The sequence below is a fragment of the Lytechinus pictus genome, chromosome 6 (assembly GCF_037042905.1).
Source record: "Lytechinus pictus isolate F3 Inbred chromosome 6, Lp3.0, whole genome shotgun sequence".
NCBI classification, from domain to species: Eukaryota; Metazoa; Echinodermata; class Echinoidea; order Temnopleuroida; family Toxopneustidae; genus Lytechinus; species Lytechinus pictus.
In genome coordinates this window covers 26,893,201-26,914,744 of record NC_087250.1, presented here as the reverse complement: position 1 = coordinate 26,914,744, position 21,544 = coordinate 26,893,201, and the positions used below count along the sequence as shown (strand labels likewise).

The 21,544-nt window shown below is 35.1% G+C and overlaps 1 protein-coding gene across 4 annotated transcripts in view; it reads left to right on the top strand.

Moving 5' to 3' along the window:
• The window catches only part of LOC129263635 (dynamin-binding protein-like), a 53,808-nt gene that overhangs the window by 20,044 nt on the left and 12,220 nt on the right, over positions 1 to 21,544 (top strand). The window contains exons 11-22 of one of the 4 annotated variants that reach the window (XM_064101296.1): positions 513 to 633; positions 1,926 to 2,017; positions 2,857 to 2,912; positions 4,204 to 4,297; positions 5,121 to 5,226; positions 5,910 to 6,040; positions 7,866 to 7,970; positions 9,419 to 9,550; positions 10,508 to 10,669; positions 14,363 to 14,455; positions 17,372 to 17,464; positions 20,595 to 20,777. In XM_064101296.1, coding sequence (XP_063957366.1) covers positions 513 to 633; positions 1,926 to 2,017; positions 2,857 to 2,912; positions 4,204 to 4,297; positions 5,121 to 5,226; positions 5,910 to 6,040; positions 7,866 to 7,970; positions 9,419 to 9,550; positions 10,508 to 10,669; positions 14,363 to 14,455; positions 17,372 to 17,464; positions 20,595 to 20,777 — 1,368 coding nt within the window. Of the gene's footprint in view, positions 1 to 512; positions 634 to 1,925; positions 2,018 to 2,856; positions 2,913 to 4,203; positions 4,298 to 5,120; positions 5,227 to 5,909; positions 6,041 to 7,865; positions 7,971 to 9,418; positions 9,551 to 10,507; positions 10,670 to 10,729; positions 11,188 to 14,362; positions 14,456 to 17,371; positions 17,465 to 20,594; positions 20,778 to 21,544 lie in introns of those variants that run through there. The other 3 variants (XM_064101297.1, XM_064101298.1, XM_064101299.1) reach the window with 3 other exon arrangements.

Below are 21,544 nucleotides of genomic sequence, written 5' to 3'. Positions count from 1 at the left end.
TCTATAAAGGGAGAATATAAGTGAAATACGTACTAAAGTAATGAGGGAGTTGTACGTGTGTGACATCACAGATCTTGGTCGCATTGCCAATAGGAGGAACTACATGGCATTAGTGATCTCAATATTCAAATGCTCATAACTTTCTTATTCATTCAATCTTCCTCAAACTTTCAACAATATGTTTCTATGATTTTTCTCTTTGATATGGATTCAGCTGGTTTCAAGGGTTTCATTCTCCTTTAAGTACAAAATTAAAGCTGAAATATATAAAAAATTCTATGTTACATTATTGCAGGATATTGCCCTTTAGGAGTGAGAAATATTTAGATGAGTTTAGGAAGCTTCTAGGTTTCATAACACAAAGGTTGGTGATTGATCTCACACTTGATCGTTACGATTAATTGTTTCTTTGTGGTTAATGTAATTAATTGTACATTCATTCTACTACGATGAATGCTATGCTTCATGTTACAGTCCCTGTACATTATTTGCTTTATTTTCTCCTCAAACAGGCAAAAGGTCTGGAGTTGGATGTTCTATTTGGTAACATGGAGCAGGTCATAGAGGTTGCAGAGAGCTTCCTGAAGGAGATTGAAGCAACGGCACAAAAACCTATTGAGGATCAGCTCTTTGGTAAGTCATTGATGTCATAATCTTGTCAACGTATTGATATTTATGACTCTTACTGCACCCTTTTTGATGGTCGGAGCACGTTAAAGAAATCCAAAAAGCTTCCTCAAGAAGATTGAAGCTGCGCCACAATAACCTGTTGAGGATCAGCTCTTCGGTATGTCAGTGACAGATATCATGATGATGAACAGCTCCGTTTATCTGTAAAACAACATTCATAGGCACCAGCTCCCCAATATATCACACATTATTCACAAAGTTGCTGGAAAAGATGGGTCTTTAGGTTGTTACAATCACGAAGTTGGATTGGTCAAGAATTCCAAAGCTAAGGAGCAACAGTAAGTCAGTGATGTCATGGTCTTGCCAATGTATTGATATTGATGACTCTTACACTGTCCTTTGTGATGGTCGGAGCAGTTTATAGAAATCCAGAAAGCTTCTTTTTCAAGATTGAAGCTATGCCACAAACATCTGTTGAGGATCAGCTCTTTGGTAAGTCAGTGATGTCATGGTCTTTTCAATGTATTGATATTGATGATTCTTGCTGCTTTCTTTGTGATGGTCAGAGCAGGTTATAGAAATCCAGAAGGCTTTCTTTACGAGATTGAAGCTACAGCAGAAAAGATTGTTTCATTTGATGTTGGTGTCAAGAATATCATTTTGTTTGTGAGGTTAATGCATAGACCTTTCCTCTCCCCATCCTTGATGCAAAAGTGTGTTGAAGATTAAGTATTTTCTAGGGTTTAAGTTTAGTGAAAGTTCTTAGATTAAAATTACATTAATGACAAGACCATTTTAAGTAAAACCCTATTCACTTTGTGTACGGATGTACATGTAATAGAACTCATGTCGTTTGGCATTTACCACTCTCCCCCCAGGCCCAGTAAGCTCGTATCCAGTAAGAATTCATTGAATGCTCGAGTGCCCAATCAGGGTCTGTGCTTTAGCTAGGATAATAAAGCATTTGTTTGAAGACATGTACAGGTGTTGCATATTTATATTATTATTTAAATTTTTTATTTGTTTTTATATTTTTCTTTATTTATTTATTTCTTTATTTATTTATTTATTCCGTCTACGTTATACAGGGTAGCCCTTTCAATAACGAGTATTATTCTGCTACAGACCATGTCTGTACTGATCACAAAATTAAGATACACAATAGATTACAAAGTAAAGCTCAACACAGGACATGATATATAGTACAAAATAAAAATAAATTAGACTACGATCTCGTTGCCAAAATTCATGAATTATGAATAAATCCTGATTTTTCTCTGCTGTTGTCTTTGCAGGTAAAATTTTCATGGATCATTCCCGTAGTCTTCATGAAGCATACGCACAGTACTGTAGAAACCATGATGATGCTTCCGCTCTCCTAGAAAAGGTACGCTTCCAAGGGCCCCGTCTTACAAATAGTTACGATTGATTCCAATCAATCTCTACTCTGTGGAAATCCATCTGTACCATAATGTTTTGAAGTCAGTACTACAGGTACATGTACTAAAATGCAAGCTGAAAAGTCATGCAATTTAGCATGCCGCACCAAAAAGCACTACTTTGCAATCCTCTGCAGATCAAAACTGCTGCTTACAAAAAAAACCTTTATGTGCAAAGGAGATTTCCAAACTATCTTGCTTAATTCTCATTGAGACATGACATGAATATATAAATGTACTTTGACAAATTCAGAAATAGAATCTCAAATGAAAATACTTTGTTCATTTAGCAAATACCTACAAAAAAATAATCAAAATTCTGATCCAATAATTTGATTGAATACCGACCCCGAACCCCGTCTTACAAAGAGTTACATTGATCCAATTAACCTCAAGTATATGGAAATCCATCAATGTCATAATTTTTTTCTTTAGGAAATTTGCACTTTTTCCTTTATATCATTACACATCCAAATCCTGTTTTGTCATCACTCACTGGTCTGACGGGCTTCATGTTGGGGGCTGGTGTCCCCAGCTGCTAGAGCTCCTGTAAGTAGTGATCTTGTACCAGGCTTGTGGATCTAAACCGAAGTCTTATCTTTTTTAACAGTATTAGTTATTGGCACTTTGACACTTATCCAAACTCTCTCATTCTTTCTTTTCTTGTGCACCTCGGAATAGAATATTTGGAGATAGATGGCACTATATAAGTGCCTATTAATATTATTGTTGTGGATGAATGTACGAGTCATGTAATCATTAATATTTGTTTTTATTGTTTTTGCAGTATGAAGAAAATCCAGAAGTGCAGGAGTATATCAACCAAGGTCTAGAACTAGTCAGGTAAATTTACTCCCCAGGGAGTGGAATAATTAGGTATAATAATTTTGATGTATTGTTATAAAATTATTTCATTTAATTACTACAGACCAAGCCGGTCTTTGCGCTCATCCGCTTCTGGCTACCTTGTTATTCCAAAAGTTTCAAAAACTTGGGGAAAGATCATTTGCTTAACATGCATGCCCCACTTTATGGAATAGCCCTCCTGGGGCCCGTTGCAGAAAGAGTTGCGTTTAAACGCAAGCCAAAAAATCAATCGCAAGTCCCAAATGCGCGCTGTTGATTGGTTGAAAATTAAGTTGCGCGTGATTTTCAGAGTTGCAATTGACTGCAACTCTTTCTGCAACAGGCGCCAGAAGACATAAGAAAATGCACCTCTATCGAGACTTTTAAAAATCTTCTGAAAACTTTTTTATTTAACTCTTAGCTCTTTTTTATGCACCTTGAGCACTCTACAGAGTGGATTTGGCGTTTAACAAGTCACATTTTTATATTAAAATGGGATCATGCATCAGTAATTACTAACGCATGGCCAGCCATGCCTCCGGTAATTACTCATGCATGGTTGTAAAAAACTTGATTTTTCGCCAAAAAATTCATCCATTCTATAACACAAATGATACACAGGTTTGTTCGCGCATCGGTATGACTAACGAGCATTTGGTAACCATGGAAACTAGACAGTCTTAAACCCACTCGGCTGCCCCACGTGGATTTAATAGTTCCAAAGTTACCTTATGCTCACAAAACCTACCGATGCACTCCCCATCTGTGCATCATTTGTATACTAATAATGCATGATCTGACATGACCTTTGACCTTGTTCAGAAGTGCAGGAGTATATCAGCTGAGCTCTAGAACTAGTCAGGCAAGTTTCCTCCCCAGTGAGTGGAGAAATTAGATGTATTGCTAATGATGCTTGATCTGGCATGACCTTTGACCTTACCAAGGTCTACAATTAGTCAGGTAGGTTTCCTCCTCAGTAAACCTACCTGATAGAACAGAAGGAGACCATGGACGCTTAATGATAAGCTGTGAGTGGCTGTCAAGGTAAACAATTTAGGCTTCAATTTACGGTTGTTTACCTTGACAGCCAATTACAGCTCGTTGTTAGCGTTCATTGTCTCTTTCGGTTTATTATACGACGTTGTTTCGCTCTAGTGCTCTGGTCAATCATGCGATTTTACTCCGATCAGTGCATGTTAAAAATCTTCAGTATGTCCGTTTTGAAGGCTATTTTACGAAAATGGTTGGTGGATTTCCCATTCTATTTTCCTGTTTCTGTTTTTTTCAGACAAAGTACCAATTGCTGGGATCTTGCTTCCTTTCTCATCAAACCAGTTCAAAGAATACTCAAATATCATCTACTCATTGCTGAGCTTTATAAGGTAGGGATCATTTGAGTTTTCAGTTCCTTAATTTACCCGACTTATCTGTTGATTATGAATTCAAATGATCTCTTTCTATCATTATAATAAATGTGACCTACATGACCATCCCAAAACCACCAATAAGTCGCCAGGTAAGGTTCTCTGTCAATAGCCAAAATAGTAATTTAGTCTAAAAAATAAAAATAAAAATAAAAACCTAGCTTATCTGAAAGAGCAATTCTTCTTCTTCAAACTGTGACATCTCATGCTTGAGTGAACCCCAAACTTCAAACCTTGTTTTCTCCTTATTTTTTAAGCTCTTGTTGAATTTCCTCTGCATTCAATCAAGTACTTGTAATGGTTATTGTTGGTCAATTTTAACATATTGTATATCATTTTAAAGTTTAGGAAATGAATTTTCAAGCTCAATAAAAATCTCAATATTCATTGTGGTCGATTTTTGGTGCTTTTGGGGTGGCAGGTTGCATACATGTATGTGAACATTTTTCAAAAGTATTGTTTTGTTGTGAATGTAAAGTGAATTTTACCATGTTATTCATTGAAATATAATGTACTTCATCCTACGTGCTAGCATGATCAGTGAATGACTGGTTTTATACCAATTTCCTAACAATTTTTGTTAGTACAATAAGAGAAAATCTACATGAAAATAATCAATATATTGGACAGAGATTGGGATTTTTTGTTCAAAGATGACAAATGTGATTACAGAGGGAGATTTGAATATTTTAGAGAATTGAATAAAAATGACTAGGAAGTAATAGTGCATTGAATTGGGAGAATGTTGTAATATCTTATTTTCTCTCTTTTTCTCTTCCAGTATACTGAGGAAGACCACCAAGATAGATCGACCCTCAAGCTTGCTCTGACAACCATGACAGAGGTTGCCACGGATATCAATGAATTCAAAAGGAGAAAAGATTTAGGTAACAATGAATGATTCATTAAGAGACCAAGATCATTCTCAACAACTTGATATGGATGGAGAGGGGCAATTCCACAAAATAATCAACCTTTTTGTACGTCTGACCCCCATTTTCATGGTCCTTTGAGAGCATTACAGACCGTCAAAGGAACAAGAAATCAGAGACAGGAAACTTCATGTAGTCCTCACATATAGGGGGTCAGACGTACATATTTTATGGAATTGCCCATGGGAAAATATCAAGTTTACTGAAAATGACTTTAAAACCAGATGTACCAGTTACAGTTTTTTTTTAAGTTTTGGAAAATTTAGCAGAGTCGTAATGAGCTACATGCAAGTCGCATGTAGACGACCAAAATGTATTCTATGAAGTGATAATGGCATAATGTGATAAGTGATCTATGACTTGTTAAATCAAATTGCTCCCTCTTTTTTTGTGGGGGATGGGATAGATGATCATAATTATATTGGATGGCTTTATTTCATGAAATACCAGAAATATTCCACTCGTTAGGGCCAATATTCCTGAACTCTTGGAATATTTCTGGTATTCCATTCTGAGCCATCCAATATAATTATTATAACATGAAAAAAATTTGATAGCAGATATTTTTGCATGCAGTGTTTCCCTCAGTATGAATTTCCCTTTATTAACTCAGTAGTATGTATGATTTTTTTGGTCAGTATTGAAATACAGACATCGAGGTCAGGAAGCAATCACTGATAAGCTAGGGAAGATTAATCTCCATTCACTCCGAAAGAAATCCCAAAGGATTAACCAAAGATTTACACAGATGACTGGACTCGGTACACAGGTATAGAATGATGAACTCTTACAAAGACTTGCCATTGATCCGATCAATCACAACTATGGAATGCCAGCAACGTCAACATCCAAGATACATTTTTGTTCAAAATATTTTCTAGAAATGACTTATATTCAGACATTCACTGTTTTTCCTTGACAATTCAGCGTGCTTCTATTTGTTTTCAAAGGACATTGTGCAAATTTCCAAAAGAAAAAAATATTGTGACATTGATGGATTTCAATATTCATATACTGGAGATTGATCGGATCAATCGTAACTCTTTGTAAGACGGTGGCCTTGGTTTAGCTTAGACCATGGTCTACATTGTGGTTTAATTATCTCTTGATAGGTGATCAATTTATCATTAAATTTGGAAATCAAAGCATAAAAACAATTCTCAGAATGAAAAACCACTACGTGCATTGAATCCTTGACATTGTATGTTGATCATCTTTACCATGGTCTCTTCCTAATCAAGTGCTTAAAGAAGCACCTAAAACTGGAAGCTACTCGAGAACAGTATTACCAGTATACATCACACATTTTTGTACAGTTGGTTTCTAGTATTTTAGATAATGTAGGGTATGTTAAAGGAGAATGAAACTCTTGGAGCAAGTTAGCTTTTGTGAAAGCAGAAAAATCAAAGAATAAGATCAACAAAAGTTTGAGTAAAATAGGACTAGCAATAGAAGAGTAATGAGCATTTGAATGTCGAGATCACTAATGCTATGGAGATCCTCCCATTGGCAATGCGACCAAGATCTATGATGTCACAGATGAACAACTCTCCCCTTTTGGACACTGAAAATATACCCCAAAACATCTCTTTTTGCTCATTCTAATCATATGACAAACGATTCATCAATGATATAATGTTGTGAAACCTCTGTACTTGTCCTCTCATAAAGAGAACACCTCACCTTGTGATAGACTCTATGAAAGTGAGAATATAAGTGAAATAAGTACTAAAGTAATGAGGGAGTTGTACGTGTGTGACATCACAGATCTTGGTCGCATTGCCAATTGGAGGATCTACATGGCATTAGTGATCTCAATATTCAAATGCTCATAACTTTCTTATTATTCATTCAATCTTCCTCAAACTTTCAACAATATGTTTCTTTGATTTTTCTCTTTGATATGGATTCAGCTGGTTTCAAGAGTTTCATTCTCCTTTAAAATATAATCTGTTTCATATATAAGGTAGATTATTGCTTGCTTCAGATGTTTGCAAGTTATTTGACTGATGGATATGTCTTTCTTTTTAACCATATTCCAGTACTTGTCGTAGTTTATACTTTTTGTTGTTAGATTATGTTAATGTTTTATACTAACAATAGGACCCCATTGGAAATAAGCCTTTCGGCTTTCATGGGCTATCTTGTCAAGGTATTCTTCAATTTCATTGTAATCACCTTGACGAAATAAAATTAATCAATGGTAGTTGCCATTGAATGGCTTAGTTACCATAATAGTAACTTTTATGCAGTGGGGCCCCGGTGCATTTTCTTTGTTATGAAAATTACATATTCAACCTAGCATTCCATTAAATCATATTTTTAGACTGACATTAAAGTTTGTATGTTCTTCTTTCTCATGCTCTTGATGTCTCCTAAATGTATGGAAAGCCAAACATGTACACATTTTCTATTATTAATTATTTTTGTTATCTTCAGAATATTGATGAAGAGTAACGTCATAGGGTGGGGTTATTAATCACTTTGAGTGATATTTCTAGTTTATTATATTTTTAATGTTCTTGATGTTTCCAAAAATTATGGGAAGCCAAAAGAGTACAAATTTTTATATTCATTGTTTTTGTTTTCTTCAGACTATTGATGAAGAGTTTGACAAGGCTGAGAGGCGTTTCCATACCTTAGAGAAAACCATCAAAATCTTCGTCAAGGATGTCCATGCGTATCTAGAACAACTCAAGGTAACAAACGCTTATCCTTAAAGCACCCCCTCCTCAACATTTTTTTGTTGAGGAGAATCGATTACCTTGACAACCAATCACAGCTCGTTGTTTAGCTTCCATTGTCTCAGTTCTATATATTGTTTTACTTTAGAGTTCTTGGCGTTGATGCGATTTTATTGCGATGGGTGCATGTCAAAAAGCTTTAGTATTTCCGTGTTTAAGGCTAGTTTACAACATTATTATGATAAATTTGTAACATGATAGTGTCTTACCATTTTGTGACTTTATTCTTTCAAGTCTGACACAACTGTCGATACTGAATTTTCGACACTTGGGTCAGGGGTTCCAAAATTACGCAACATTAGCTGGTGAAAGAACATTTACAGTGTCAGCCTCAAGTTATTGAAATGATTTGCCACTCTCATGAAACATTCTTTATCTCTAACAATAGGTTCGTATATTCAGAAAAATCATTAAACCCCATCTTTTAGCACATCTGAAGTTTCAAGATTACATACATTTGATTCTACACAAACTGAATTTATTTTAAGTTCCTTTAGACATGATGAGAATGGTTCCGTGTCATTTGCTCCGGCGACAATTGCTCTGAAGGAAAATCTGCACGTTAAACCTAACCTCCAAAACTAAATAAACCCCAATCCTTCTCTTTGCATTATTCTGAACCAAAAACTCAATTACAATCCTATAACCCCATGCCTTCTGAGATATTAAAGACTGGAGAAAATGTCACAGGAGCAAACTTCATGTCACCAATTGGCAGGGGGGGGGGGTCCTCCATTGCCAATTTGTGGGGGGATGAATGCTGTCCCCTTCTCTGTTCCAGTCTTGTCTGAATAGTGTTACATTAGGGGTAAAGGGATTGATAATTTTTTTTTTTATGTTGTTTTAATTGCTTGTTTTTATTGATTGTACATATTTTGTTTTCTTTTTTATCTGTATGAACGCACCATATTCTATGAGTGCCTCCGACTTAAAGTGATTGGTTAACATTGGTTTGACTTTAAAAAAATCTGAGCTAGAAGGTCACACTTGTCACCTGTGTCTGTGATATGTTACAAAAATGAAGCCCAGAAAAAAAATTGCGTTCGAAAATAATTATTTAGTACTTCAAAAATTGAAATATAAAGCGACCGAAAACACCATCTTAATTTCATCCCATACACTTATGTGTACTATTTAGGCGTCTATAAGACGCCTATTTACAAAATCGGGGTTTGCCTTGTAGTTTTAGCTTTTCATTCTCAATAATGGTTGTTTTCAGGGTTTATTAGTTCTAATACATGCACTTGTACACATGTTTCATCTTGGTTTGAGAATTTTTTTAATCGGCTGCTCACAAAGTTAATCAATACCTTTAAAGTAGTCTGTTCAAATAAATGAATGATGTGTATTTGTAATATTGATATAATGTATTAATGATGATAATGTTCTGATTTGTATGGCAGGAAGCAACATCAGTAGAAGCCAATGTAGGAAGTGATATATCAGATTACTATGCCAACCAATCTAACCTTCACGAGGTCAATAAATACGAAGCAGTACAAAATCATCTTGCCAATAAACTCTACAAAGATTATGTAAGTTGATGGGTATGTTGTGATGATGATGATGATGGTCGTAATAATGATGGTGGCACTGATGATTATGGTTAGGTGTTGATGAGGATGAAGGTGGTGATGATGATGATGATGATGATGATGATGATGGTGATGATGATGATGATGATGATGATGATGATGGTGATGATGATGATGATGATGATGATGATGGTGATGATGATGATGATGATGATGATGATGATGATGATGATGATGGTGATGATGGTGATGATGATGATGATGATGATGATGATGATGATGATGATGATGATGATGATGGTGATGATGATGATGATGATGATGATGATGATGGTGATGATGATGATGATGATGATGATGGTGATGATGATGATGGTGATGATGATGATGATGATGATGATGATGATAGTGATGATGATGATGATGATGATGATGATGATGATGATGATAGTGATGATGATGATGATAGTGATGATGATGATGATGATGGTGATGATGATGATGATGATGATGATGATGATGATGACGATAGTGATGATGATGATGATAGTGATGATGATGATGATAGTGATGATGATGATGATGATGATAGTGATGATGATGATGATAATGATGATGATGATGGTGATGATGATGATGATGATGATGATGATGATGGTGATGATGATGATGGTGATGATGATGATGGTGATGATGATGATGATGATGACGACGATGACGATGTTGACGATGGTGATGATGGTGGCGGGTGTGATGATGATCCCTGTGGTAATAGGGATGATTATGATAATTACAATTTGATGGAAACAATGATGTTGATAAAATAATGCTGATAATGTACATTCATCATCTCAAAATATTTTCTGGTTCATTAAAAACAGGTTTCAACATTCCACTCATTTACGAATACCATCTTAAAGTCCTATGCCTATTATTTTCTCTTTGTTTTCTTTGCAGACATTGTTCGTCCAACAGAGAGTAATGTCTCCTCTGAACAGTCTCTTGAACATGTTTCAAGGTCCTCATAAACTCATTCAGAAACGCTATGATAAACTCCTTGATTACGATAGCTACATCAACAAGGCTGAGAAGAATAAAGATAAAGACAGAACTAAACAGGTATGCAACGTTTTATCAATCATGATATTCATAAACTCAACGTTTTTTAAACTCATTCAGAAACACTATGATAAACTCCTTGATTACGATAGCTATATCAACAAGGCTGAGAAGAATAAAGATAAAGACAGAACTAAACAGGTATGCAACGTTTTATCAATCATGATATTCATAAACTCAACGTTTTTTAAACGTTGTATTCATAAACTCATTCAGAAACACTATGATAAACTCCTTGATTACGATAGCTACATCAACAAGGCTGAGAAGAATAAAGATAAAGACAGAACTAAACAGGTATGCAACGTTTTATCAATCATGATATTCATAAACTCAACGTTTTTTAAACGTTGTATTCATAAACTCATTCAGAAACACTATATGATAAACTCCTTGATAACGATAGCTAACTCAACGAGGCTGAGAAAAATAAAGATTAAGACAGAACTAAGCAGGTATGCAACGTTTTATCAATCATGATATTCATAAACTCAACGTTTCTTAAACGTTGTATTCATAAACTCATTCAGAAACACTATGATAAACTCCTTGATTACGATAGCTACATCAACAAGGCTGAGAAGAATAAAGATAAAGACAGAACTAAACAGGTATGCAACGTTTTATCAATCATGATATTCATAAACTCAACGTTTTTTAAACGTTGTATTCATAAACTCATTCAGAAACACTATATGATAAACTCCTTGATTATGATAGCTATATCAACAAGGCTGAGAAAAATAAAGATAAAGACAGAACTAAGCAGGTATGCAACGTTTTATCAAATGTGATATCAGAGAGTGTACTAAGAATCCACTCTTTGCAAGTCAAATCATATAAGAGAGCTGAGAGTCTTTTGTCGAAAGTTGTTGGACCAGGACAGCAGATCATCCTATGTTCTGGACCGGGCGAACAATTGCAAATATGTCATCGTCCTGAATCACAAGACGACACTGCTGTCTCTGTCCGCCAACTTTTGACAAAAGCGTCTCAGCTCTCCATTGGTGCATTGTAGAGAGTGTCTCTGTAGTAAATGCAAATACTCTCTATTCATAAACCCAACATTTATCAAACTTGATATTGTTTATACGTACAGTATATCATTTATCAAACGTGATATTCATAAGCTCTATGTTTATCTTATATGGTATTCATAAACTCAACATTTATCAAATGTGATATTCATAAACTCAGTGTTTATCAAACATGATATTCATAAAGTAACTCAATGTTTATCAAATGTGATGATCATAAATTCAATGTTTATCAAAAGTGATGTTAAAAGCTCATTCAGAAATATTTTTGTGCAATCCTTGATATATTAGCTTTGTATCTATTCACATCTCTGATAGTTTATTCATCTTTCATCATTACTGTCATGCAGGCTTTAATCAATTTTAAAAGCGCTATAAAAGCTTCTTAAAATATTCCTAAACATTTTAAACTCTCATCTCAGAATGAATTCATCCTGTCATTCATGGCATTGGGGTATGTAGGGCTCTCTTTTAACCCTTTCTTACTGCTGTCAATTAGCGATCGATCGTAAAGATGTTTTGATCATCGATTATTCATAATGGTCAATACAAACAATCATGCAGATGTTTTTTTCTATTATCGATCGCTATGCTTTGTGTGGTGGGGGCATTTTCCGTTTGATGCCCAAAATGAATAAAAAACTGACCCAAATCAGACATACATGTATACTGATTTGTTTTGTTGTTTGAGATTTCCTCGAAATGAACTATCATTGAAGTCAACTGTAAATGGATGATTTTTTTTTTACATTTTGCCTAGGTAATGCTTATTTATTGCTTATTTATAATAAACAACTTTTTTGTGATATGTTCATTGTTAATCAGTTTAATGTATTAGAAATGTGGAACATATAAACAATGGTGTATACATTTGATAAGTTGCATGTGGTGAAATATTCCTTGTTTGCAATATAACTTCATGATGTGAAAAATTTGAGACCAACATGACATGGGTGTCCTAATTGCTTGTTGCCTTCCCATTTTGAAGTATAAATACAAGAAGAAAGAAGGGAGCAGTGATGAAGACGACGACACACCGCTTAGTCCACGGCGATTGAGCGCACGACGATCGAGTGCAAAGAGGTTAAAGGTTGGAAGCACGCCCTCTAGTGGTCAAATATCTCTTGATTTTAGTATGCAGTGATTCACATCATATAACCCACACTGTCTTGAAGTGATTTCTTTCTGAAGGACAGGGCCCCGTCTTAAAAAGAGTTACGATTGATCCGCTCAACCTCAACTGTAGAAAGCCAGCAATGTCAACATCTAAAATACATGCTTGTTCAAAATATTTTCTAGATATGATGTATATTCATACATCAATCTTTCTCTTGAAGATTCAGTGTGATTCTCTTTGTTTACTAAGAGATTGTGCAAATTTCCTAAAGAAAAAAAATATGACATTGATGGATTCCCATATACTTGAGGTTGATCGGATCAATTGTAACTCTTTGTAAGACGGGGCTCGGGGTCGGTATTCAATCAAATTATTGGATCAGAATTTTGATAATTTTTTTGTTGGTATTTGCTGAATGAACAAAGTATTTTCATTTGAGATTCATTTTCTGAATTTGTCTAAATATTTATCCATGTGTTCAAGTCATGTCTCAATGAGAATTAAGCAAGAGAGTTTGGAAATCTCATTTGCACATAAAGGGGTTTTTTATACGCAGAAGTTCTGATCTGCAGAGGATTTCAAAGTAGCGCTTTTTGGTGCAGCATGCTAATTCCATGTAAGCTTGCATTTCAGTGCATGTACCTGTCGTAAGAATTTTGGCTTTCAAGTTAACAGTACATTTTGGTTTATAAAGTAAAATGCTAACTATTGTATTGTCTACAAAATGAGTCAAAATTCTGAGCCAAATTTTTGCCCAATCCAAGATTTTAATTGAATACCGACCCAGTTCAAGAGCACACTACACAACCTTACTGTTTCATCAAGCTGTTCTTATGCCATCCATGAAGTGATGAAGCCAAGAGTGAATTGACGTACAGCTGAAACACATCCTAGATTTGATTTGGAAGAACTACCAAGACTGATTCAACCATTTAATAGGCATAGGAGTGTCATTCTTATTAAAGTACTTTCACAGGAGATGACTATTCTGTATTCAGTTGCATTTGACAATGCAGGAAACGGTGCTTTGTTCTTGTGAAACCTTCATTTTCCTCTTAAAGTATTTTTGAAGATACCCTACACAGGTTTTTCATCTCATTTTCATTCTTTAATTAAAGTAATTTCATTTCAGCATGGATATTATCTTTAATTTTTGCCTTTTATTTCTTAGCCCATGGAGGTACTGTATCTTCATTATGCTACATGTAATAGTCTACTGGGCTGGTGCCAGTGCAATATTAAGGTGCCTGGTTGCATGCAGTAGGTCAAACCTTTATGGGTTAAGATCTTCATGTACCTTCAACACTCTAAATTGGCAACACAATAAAAAAAAAATTAAAATCACTGTTTGCAAATGCGAAATTTTTTCCTAATTTTTCAAAGTTTGAAAATGATTAGAAAATTTGTAATTGTTGCCAATTTGAGGATCACGAGATTGGTCTGAAATTTATATAAGTTGGTTACCTCTGTGGGCTATTAAGATCATCTTTTCATTTACTAATCTATCACCTCTTCTTCTTCATCACATCCATCATTCAGTCTAAGCACAAGAAGAAAGACCTTGACAGCGACGATGACGAGGTCACGACCGTCGGTAGCCCTCGTCGGCTCAAGGAAAAAGTCTCGAAAGAGGTCTGAAAACACAACTATCCGTTAGCATGCCTCCAGTCAATGTTGTATCCCAAGTGGCTATTGGTCTTTGTAGTAAAAACAACCTTCACCTTTCCCTTTACCACACAAAAACCTACCCCTACTGACCTACATGTACCTACCTATACTACTATGTTTATAATTTATGAGAATGCTTTGTAGATCTTCTAGGTGTTGCCCACGATAGCTTTAGGAAAGTCTAAAAAGATGTCTGAAAACACACAAATAATTTGCTTGCCTTGAGTCAATGTCGGACTACAAGTTGCTTTTGTACATTGTTGATTAAGCCTCGTAAAACAGTTTGCATTCACCTACATGTATCCCTTTCACACAAAATACCCCTACCAAAATTACCTTGTCTATAATTAACAAACCATACTTAAAGATTTGTAAAGTGTAGCCTTTGATGGCTTATGGAGTACATGTACTCTTGAAGAAAGTCTGAAAACAATTATTTTGCATGCCTCTACCCATGTTCCCCTTTGGTCCGTATTACTAATCCTATAAAATGTAGCCCATCTCAACTTTTAAAGGGAAGTAGATAATGAAGTTGCTGTCACCATTCTTGTGAAAACCAGTGGAAATGCATGTGGTATAGTTGCATCGGTAAGGCTCTCAACATTCTCACTACCTGCAATAACCAAAACTTCCTGGATTAATTTCCATTCAGTGATGTTTGACCCAACAATTTCTGGTTTACTTGTACCATATATAGCTACCACTAGTCTAGTCGCATCCACTTTTGCACCGCGTTGTCAATCTCTCCTTGTATTTTGAGAAAGAATTGTCATAAAGCTTGTTACAATCCCTCCCACTCCTTATTATTCTTACCCTCAAACTACCGAAAGTTACTGGGTTTCATCCATTAAGAACTTTCGGTTATTGTTGATAGTGAGAATTGTTGATGGTGAGAATTAGTATGCTGTGTCATCAGAGTTTGGTTTGCTGGAGATAGATTACATTATTCCATTGGTCTATTGCTTTTGAGACTGTATTTCATTCTGGGAGGTAGGCAGCTATTGTATGACTGATGTTTAAGAGTCCTTAAAATGTACTTAACCTATTTCACATGTGGAACCCTACCCAATCCTTGCACATTGTAATAGCTGTGATTTGTGGAATGTGAATTTAGTTCATTTTGTTTTGTACATAGAAAAAATTAGAATGATGTTCCAGCGACATAGGAAAATGTATACTTACTATTTTCTTACATGTTTTTCTTAAAGGAGAATGAAACCTTTGGAACAAGATAGCTTGTGTGAAAACAGAAAAATCAAAGAAACAGATCAACGAAAGTTTGAGAAAAATCGGACAAATAATTAGAAAGTTATGAGCATTTGAATATTGCGATCACTAATGCTATGGAGATCCTCAAATTGTGAACAACTGTCCCCAATACTTTAGTATATATTTCACTTAAACTGCCTCTTTTATCACATCTATATATAATTTAGATCATGTGTTCTTTCTATAGGAGGGCATGTAATACAGATTTTTAAAGAATACATCATGGATAAAGAGTTTGTATCATAATAAGAAAAAGCAAAAAGAGATATTTCGAGGGTATTTTATAGTCCATCAAAGGTAAAGTTGTTCACACGTGACATCACACATCCTTGTCGCATTGCCAATGGGAGGATCTCCATAGCATTAGTGATTGCAATATTCAAATGACCCTAACATTCTCATTATTTGTCCGATTTTTCTCAAACTTTCTTTGTTCTTATTCTTTGATTTTTCTGTTTCGACACAAGCCTACTTGTTCCAAAGTTTTCATTCCCCTTTAAGGTGCACCCCACCCCCCCCCCCCGAGCACACAACCTATACCCCACCCTATTCCTATCCACCCCTGCTTGAGCTCCACCCAAGGTATCATTGTTCTCAGCTGATTGCTGTCAATAATTGTGAAGATAACCTCGACTGTAAGTGAAGTAAATTCAAAAGAGATTAAAACAGCATGTGGTAGTATATGTACATTCTCCTTTCCCCGTAGCTGTTATGCTTTCAAAATATTACATCCCTATGCTCAGTATATATGTTCTTGTAAATTAAAAAATGAATGAAGATTGATTCAAAGTCCATTTACATTAATCTAATTTGGTTCCCAAATAATTTGTAACATGATTGCAAACAACGTTATGAGACGTTGCTGTTTTCAAATTTAGTTTCTAGAATTATCTTGTTACTACTGGCCCCGCCTGACAAAAAAAGAGTTATGATTGATCCAATAAATCTGTATGGAAATCCGTCCATACCATTTTATTTTTCGACAGGAAATTTGCACATCTTCTTAGTAAACAAAGAGAATCACACTGAATCTTCAGGAAAACAATGAATGTATACATTATATCTATAAAATATTTTTGAACAAATTTGCTTTAAGGTGTTGACCTTGCTGGCCCTCCATAGTTGTGGTTGATCGGAAAAAAATGACACGTTCTTGAGAATAATGAAAATCACTGAAGTGCTCATACTCTCGATGTATATTAAACATAATCATGTCATGAAAAACATTCAGATGAATGCTGATATTCCCCAGCCAATCTCATATCACATATTGCACTTTCCTGCATACAAAATGTGCTACATTTTCTTTACCACATTCTGTTTCACAGATCCATGGAAATAAAAAAATCATTTTAACTGAATAATGTCACGACAAAGGGTATGGTGGAGTATGGTAGCTTGTGCAAAAAAAAAAATTGATTGTTTTTGCTTTTTCTTCATCATCTGAGATCGATTATTTGAATGATATGGTTAGTCTCGAGTTTTTCAACGTTCCTTACCTTTTGAGGGAAATGGGAGTAACTTTCACAACTGAAGAGGAACGAATGATTAAATTTCCAACTATTCCAGAATGTTTTATATTCCTCTATCTCCCTTATTAACTACTTATAGTCCAAACATGCAAGGCTGAATGATAGTACTAGCGAAGACGAAGCAACGACTGTGGGGGCGCCCCGCCGCCTCAAAGAACGACATCCGAGAGAGGTTTGGCAATTGAGATTCCAAAATTATATCTGCCTGCCGTCGTTCTGTCTTTGTCTGTGATCATGAAAAGAATTTCCTTTTAGAATAAAAAAAGTATTTTAAAACGAGAAAGATGCTTGTTGATGTGAATTCATTTGGTCTAAAAAGTGTTATACATATATTCTTAACTCAAAAAATTGTGTGTCCTTCATGTTTTCATATAATTTGATACATGATGCATGCATTAATAAATGTTCGTATTTAAGTTTGCAATCAGTGTTTGAAAAAATGTTGGTCATATATTTCATTTGTTGGCAATTTTTGACATACAATCATTTCTACATTACGTGCCAATCCTAACAATGAGGCAACGTTTGCCAATGTGACACTGCTTGAAAGATGAAAGGAAATCAATATTACATCATGTTTTTATTTCATCATTTCTCTCATTCAATGGTTAGCAGCTGTGTTATGGTTTAAAATCATCAATTTTATGAATCTCTTTCATTTACTTGATTGTGCCCTGGCCTGCAAATCTTTGGTGACACGACATTTGCTCCGGCGACAATTGCTCCTGCCTTTATTACGTCTGAATAACAGGATTACGGTTAGGGATGCAATAGGGTTTAGTGATAAGTTTCGGGATAGGTTTAGGATAGGGTATAGTGTTTAATCCAGGGTTGAAGTTGGTCATTCCATTACTGCATGGAATTTATAGTGGAGCAATTGTCATAAGAGCAAATGGCATGGAACCTTGTATGTGGTTTTATGTATTATTATTTCATCATATTTGCATGTTCATCAACAAAGAGAAGTAATATGATGATGATAAGGATGATCATAATAACTGATTTTTAGTTTAACTCTTTGCGCGCTGATGTTGCAATTTTGCACATTCGTACAAATAAATTGAACAATGGTAATAATTAGTTTTCTCATTGACATACATATTAGAAAAGCTTATTAATTACAATAGTTCTTGGATAACATCTATATAATAATCACAACTATCAATGATGCAATGCAGAAGTCTTCATTCAAATAAAATAGCGTTGAAACAGTTGTCATTATTAACCCCCAAATCAATTCAGTGTTCAAAGAGTTAATGATGGTATTATTAAAGTATCTTGTAAAGATGGGTGAGTAATGAAATCACATTCTACAAAAAGATGCATCAATCCATCAATCCTGCCTTGGCATGTCGTTAAGTGGCCATAAAGTCTATAATTAAGAAAATGTTATTTTAGCCAATTATACTTAAATTACTTTTTAAGAAATTTGTCATATCTAATCAAATGTATGCTATAATTAATAAATGCAAACTGTATATGTTTGTATATTTTTTTCTTAGTTTTTGCATATTTTGAAATGGGAAGGGGGGGGGGTATGTCAATAGCATGTTTATATGAATGTATCATGTGACAGCTCATTCCTAATGTGAAGTTGAGAAATATGATGTCCTTTTTCCAATTTTTTGTTCTATATGTACTTGTGTTGAGGGACATTTATTCATTCATTTATTTTTTTCAATATAAGCATGTCATTAATACACAAGTACAGGTACATGTACTTGCTTGTTAACATGGAGTCTTTTTAATGAGATGTTCTCTATAAGGATATTATTATTTTTTTTTTTCACTTCTTCATAGTATATCCCTAGCTCAAAACCCATAGTATATGAGATGCTGATGACTATTCTTGATAGGAAGAAGGGTGTTTCAGCCTGGGTCAAGTTGATGATTTGCTGTTCCTCAATTTCATTTTACATCACGACCTATATTTGCATGTCCCACATGTACATTATTCATTAAATACTAATCATTAACTCTTTTAACATTACTTTATATTACAATAAATGTTACCCATGTACCCTAGCATGGGTAATCTCATGTATGGGATTCAATGGGTTAAACCATGCTGTATCATGTAAATATAAAAATTATAGTTAACTCTAACAATCTTGTGTGCATGATAATATAATTTGCATTCATTTGAATCACACTCATTCCCTGCAGTGCTCTAGTATGTAATATTTCTGACTAGTCTCCAAGTGTGAGTGTGTTATTTTTAACCATACCAACGACTGTTATGACCAGGGTCCCGTAACACAAAGGTTAGCGATTGATCGCTAATTTCAAAGACCAATTCTGATTGTGCCATAGTCAGTCTAGTTAGCAAAATGCACATGCAATGAGAATATTGATTGATCAATTCATTTAGCGATTAATTGCTAACCGTTGTGTTACGATGCTCAGAATATCTATTGTGCTAGGTACCATGACAAAAGGAGGAATCCAGCTATAAAATCACTGAATTGTATTCTGATAATTAATCCTAGTCTTAACTAGAATTTTAAACCTTCACTTCTATGGAATGCTGGCTTCATAATACTCCTTCCTTATTCATAGCAATTATAATGTAACAATTAATTCATTAAAAAATTAATTATATTTTTGTCTTTTCCTATTCTCTCCATTTCAGAACTGAATTATTTTTTTGACAATTTTTTGCAGCAGGATAAGAATAATTTTTAATTGGTGAATTGGTTGACAATTGGCACTCCATAAAAGTGTGGTCTAAGTTAACCCAGGTTTAACTAAACTAAGGCTACCAGAATACCACACTACATGTATATGCCTATTCATAGTGGTTTCTTTCATATCCCACTGTTATGTCTATGATAAAGCGTTGTGGAGCGTTGTGGCCCACTGGATTAGTCTTCTGACTTTGAAGCAGAGGGTCGTGGGTTCAAATCCCAGCCATGGCGTAATTTCCTTCAGCAAGAAATTTATCTACATTGTGTTGCACTCAACCCAGGTGAGGTGAATGGTTTAATTCCTTGAATGCACTTAGCGCTGAAAGGCAGCTCGAGCTAAAGCCGGGGTAATAATAATAATAAACTATGCGCCTTGGAAGAGAATATTTCTAGATAGATGGCGCTATATATGCCTATTATTATTCTTATTATTATTATAAAGTTTGGAATTGCTTATGAAAGGCTGTTTGCGGTATTTCTGCACGAAAGACAGACTTTGACTTGTGACTACCTTACCCTGAAACATCAACTGTCTTGGTACCCTCATTGCATCTCCCTGTCTAACACTGATTCTGTAATTGCGAACTTAATCCGTTTTTGTTTTCAAACCTTCAGGTAAAAGACGAGAAGGAAGTTGCAAGGAAGAATTACGAAGCACTCAATATACAACTCAAGGATGAGTTACCTAGACTCTGTTCCATGTCGATGGCGCTCTTCAAGAGCTGCGTAATCTCGTTCATTGAAGCAGAGAGAGATCATATAAACTCAACACTCAAGAGACTCTATCCATTAATTGAAGTAAGCACCATCTGTACCTTTTAAAGCCAATGTACTGGATATATCTTCAGTTATTTCAAAATAATTAACGACTTGGCCTTACCAATAGTTCCTCCATACCATTTATCTACACATTCAGATTCTTGTAATACCCTTACCAAGTTTTATAATGTTTTTGAGTTCAATCTGCTTTTCTTTATTGACAGTTGTTTTATTGTCTCACCTGCATAGCAGAGTGAGACTATAGGCGCCGCTTTTCCGACGGCGACGGCGGCGGCGACGGCGACGGCGGCGGCGGCGTCAACACCAAATCTTAACCTGAGGTTAAGTTTTTGAAATGACAGCATAACTTAGAAAGTATATGGACCTAGTTCACGAAACTTGGCCATAAGGTTAATCAAGTATTACTGAACATCCTGCCTGAGTTTCATGTCACATGACCAAGGTCAAAGGTCATTTAGGGTCAATGAACTTAGACCATGTTGGGGGAATCAACATCAAAATCTTAACCTAAGGTTAAGTTTTTGAAATGTCTTCATAACTTAGAAAATATATGGACCTAGTTCATGAAACTTATACATAAGGTTAATCAAGTATCACTGAACATCCTGCATGAGTTTCACGTCACATGACCAAGGTCAAAGGTCATTTAGGGTCAATGAACTTTGGCCGAATTGGGGGTATCTGTTGAATTACCATCATAACTTTGAAAGTTTATGGATCTGATTCATGAAACTTGGACATAATAGTAATCAAGTATTACTGAACATCCTGTGCAAGTTTCAGGT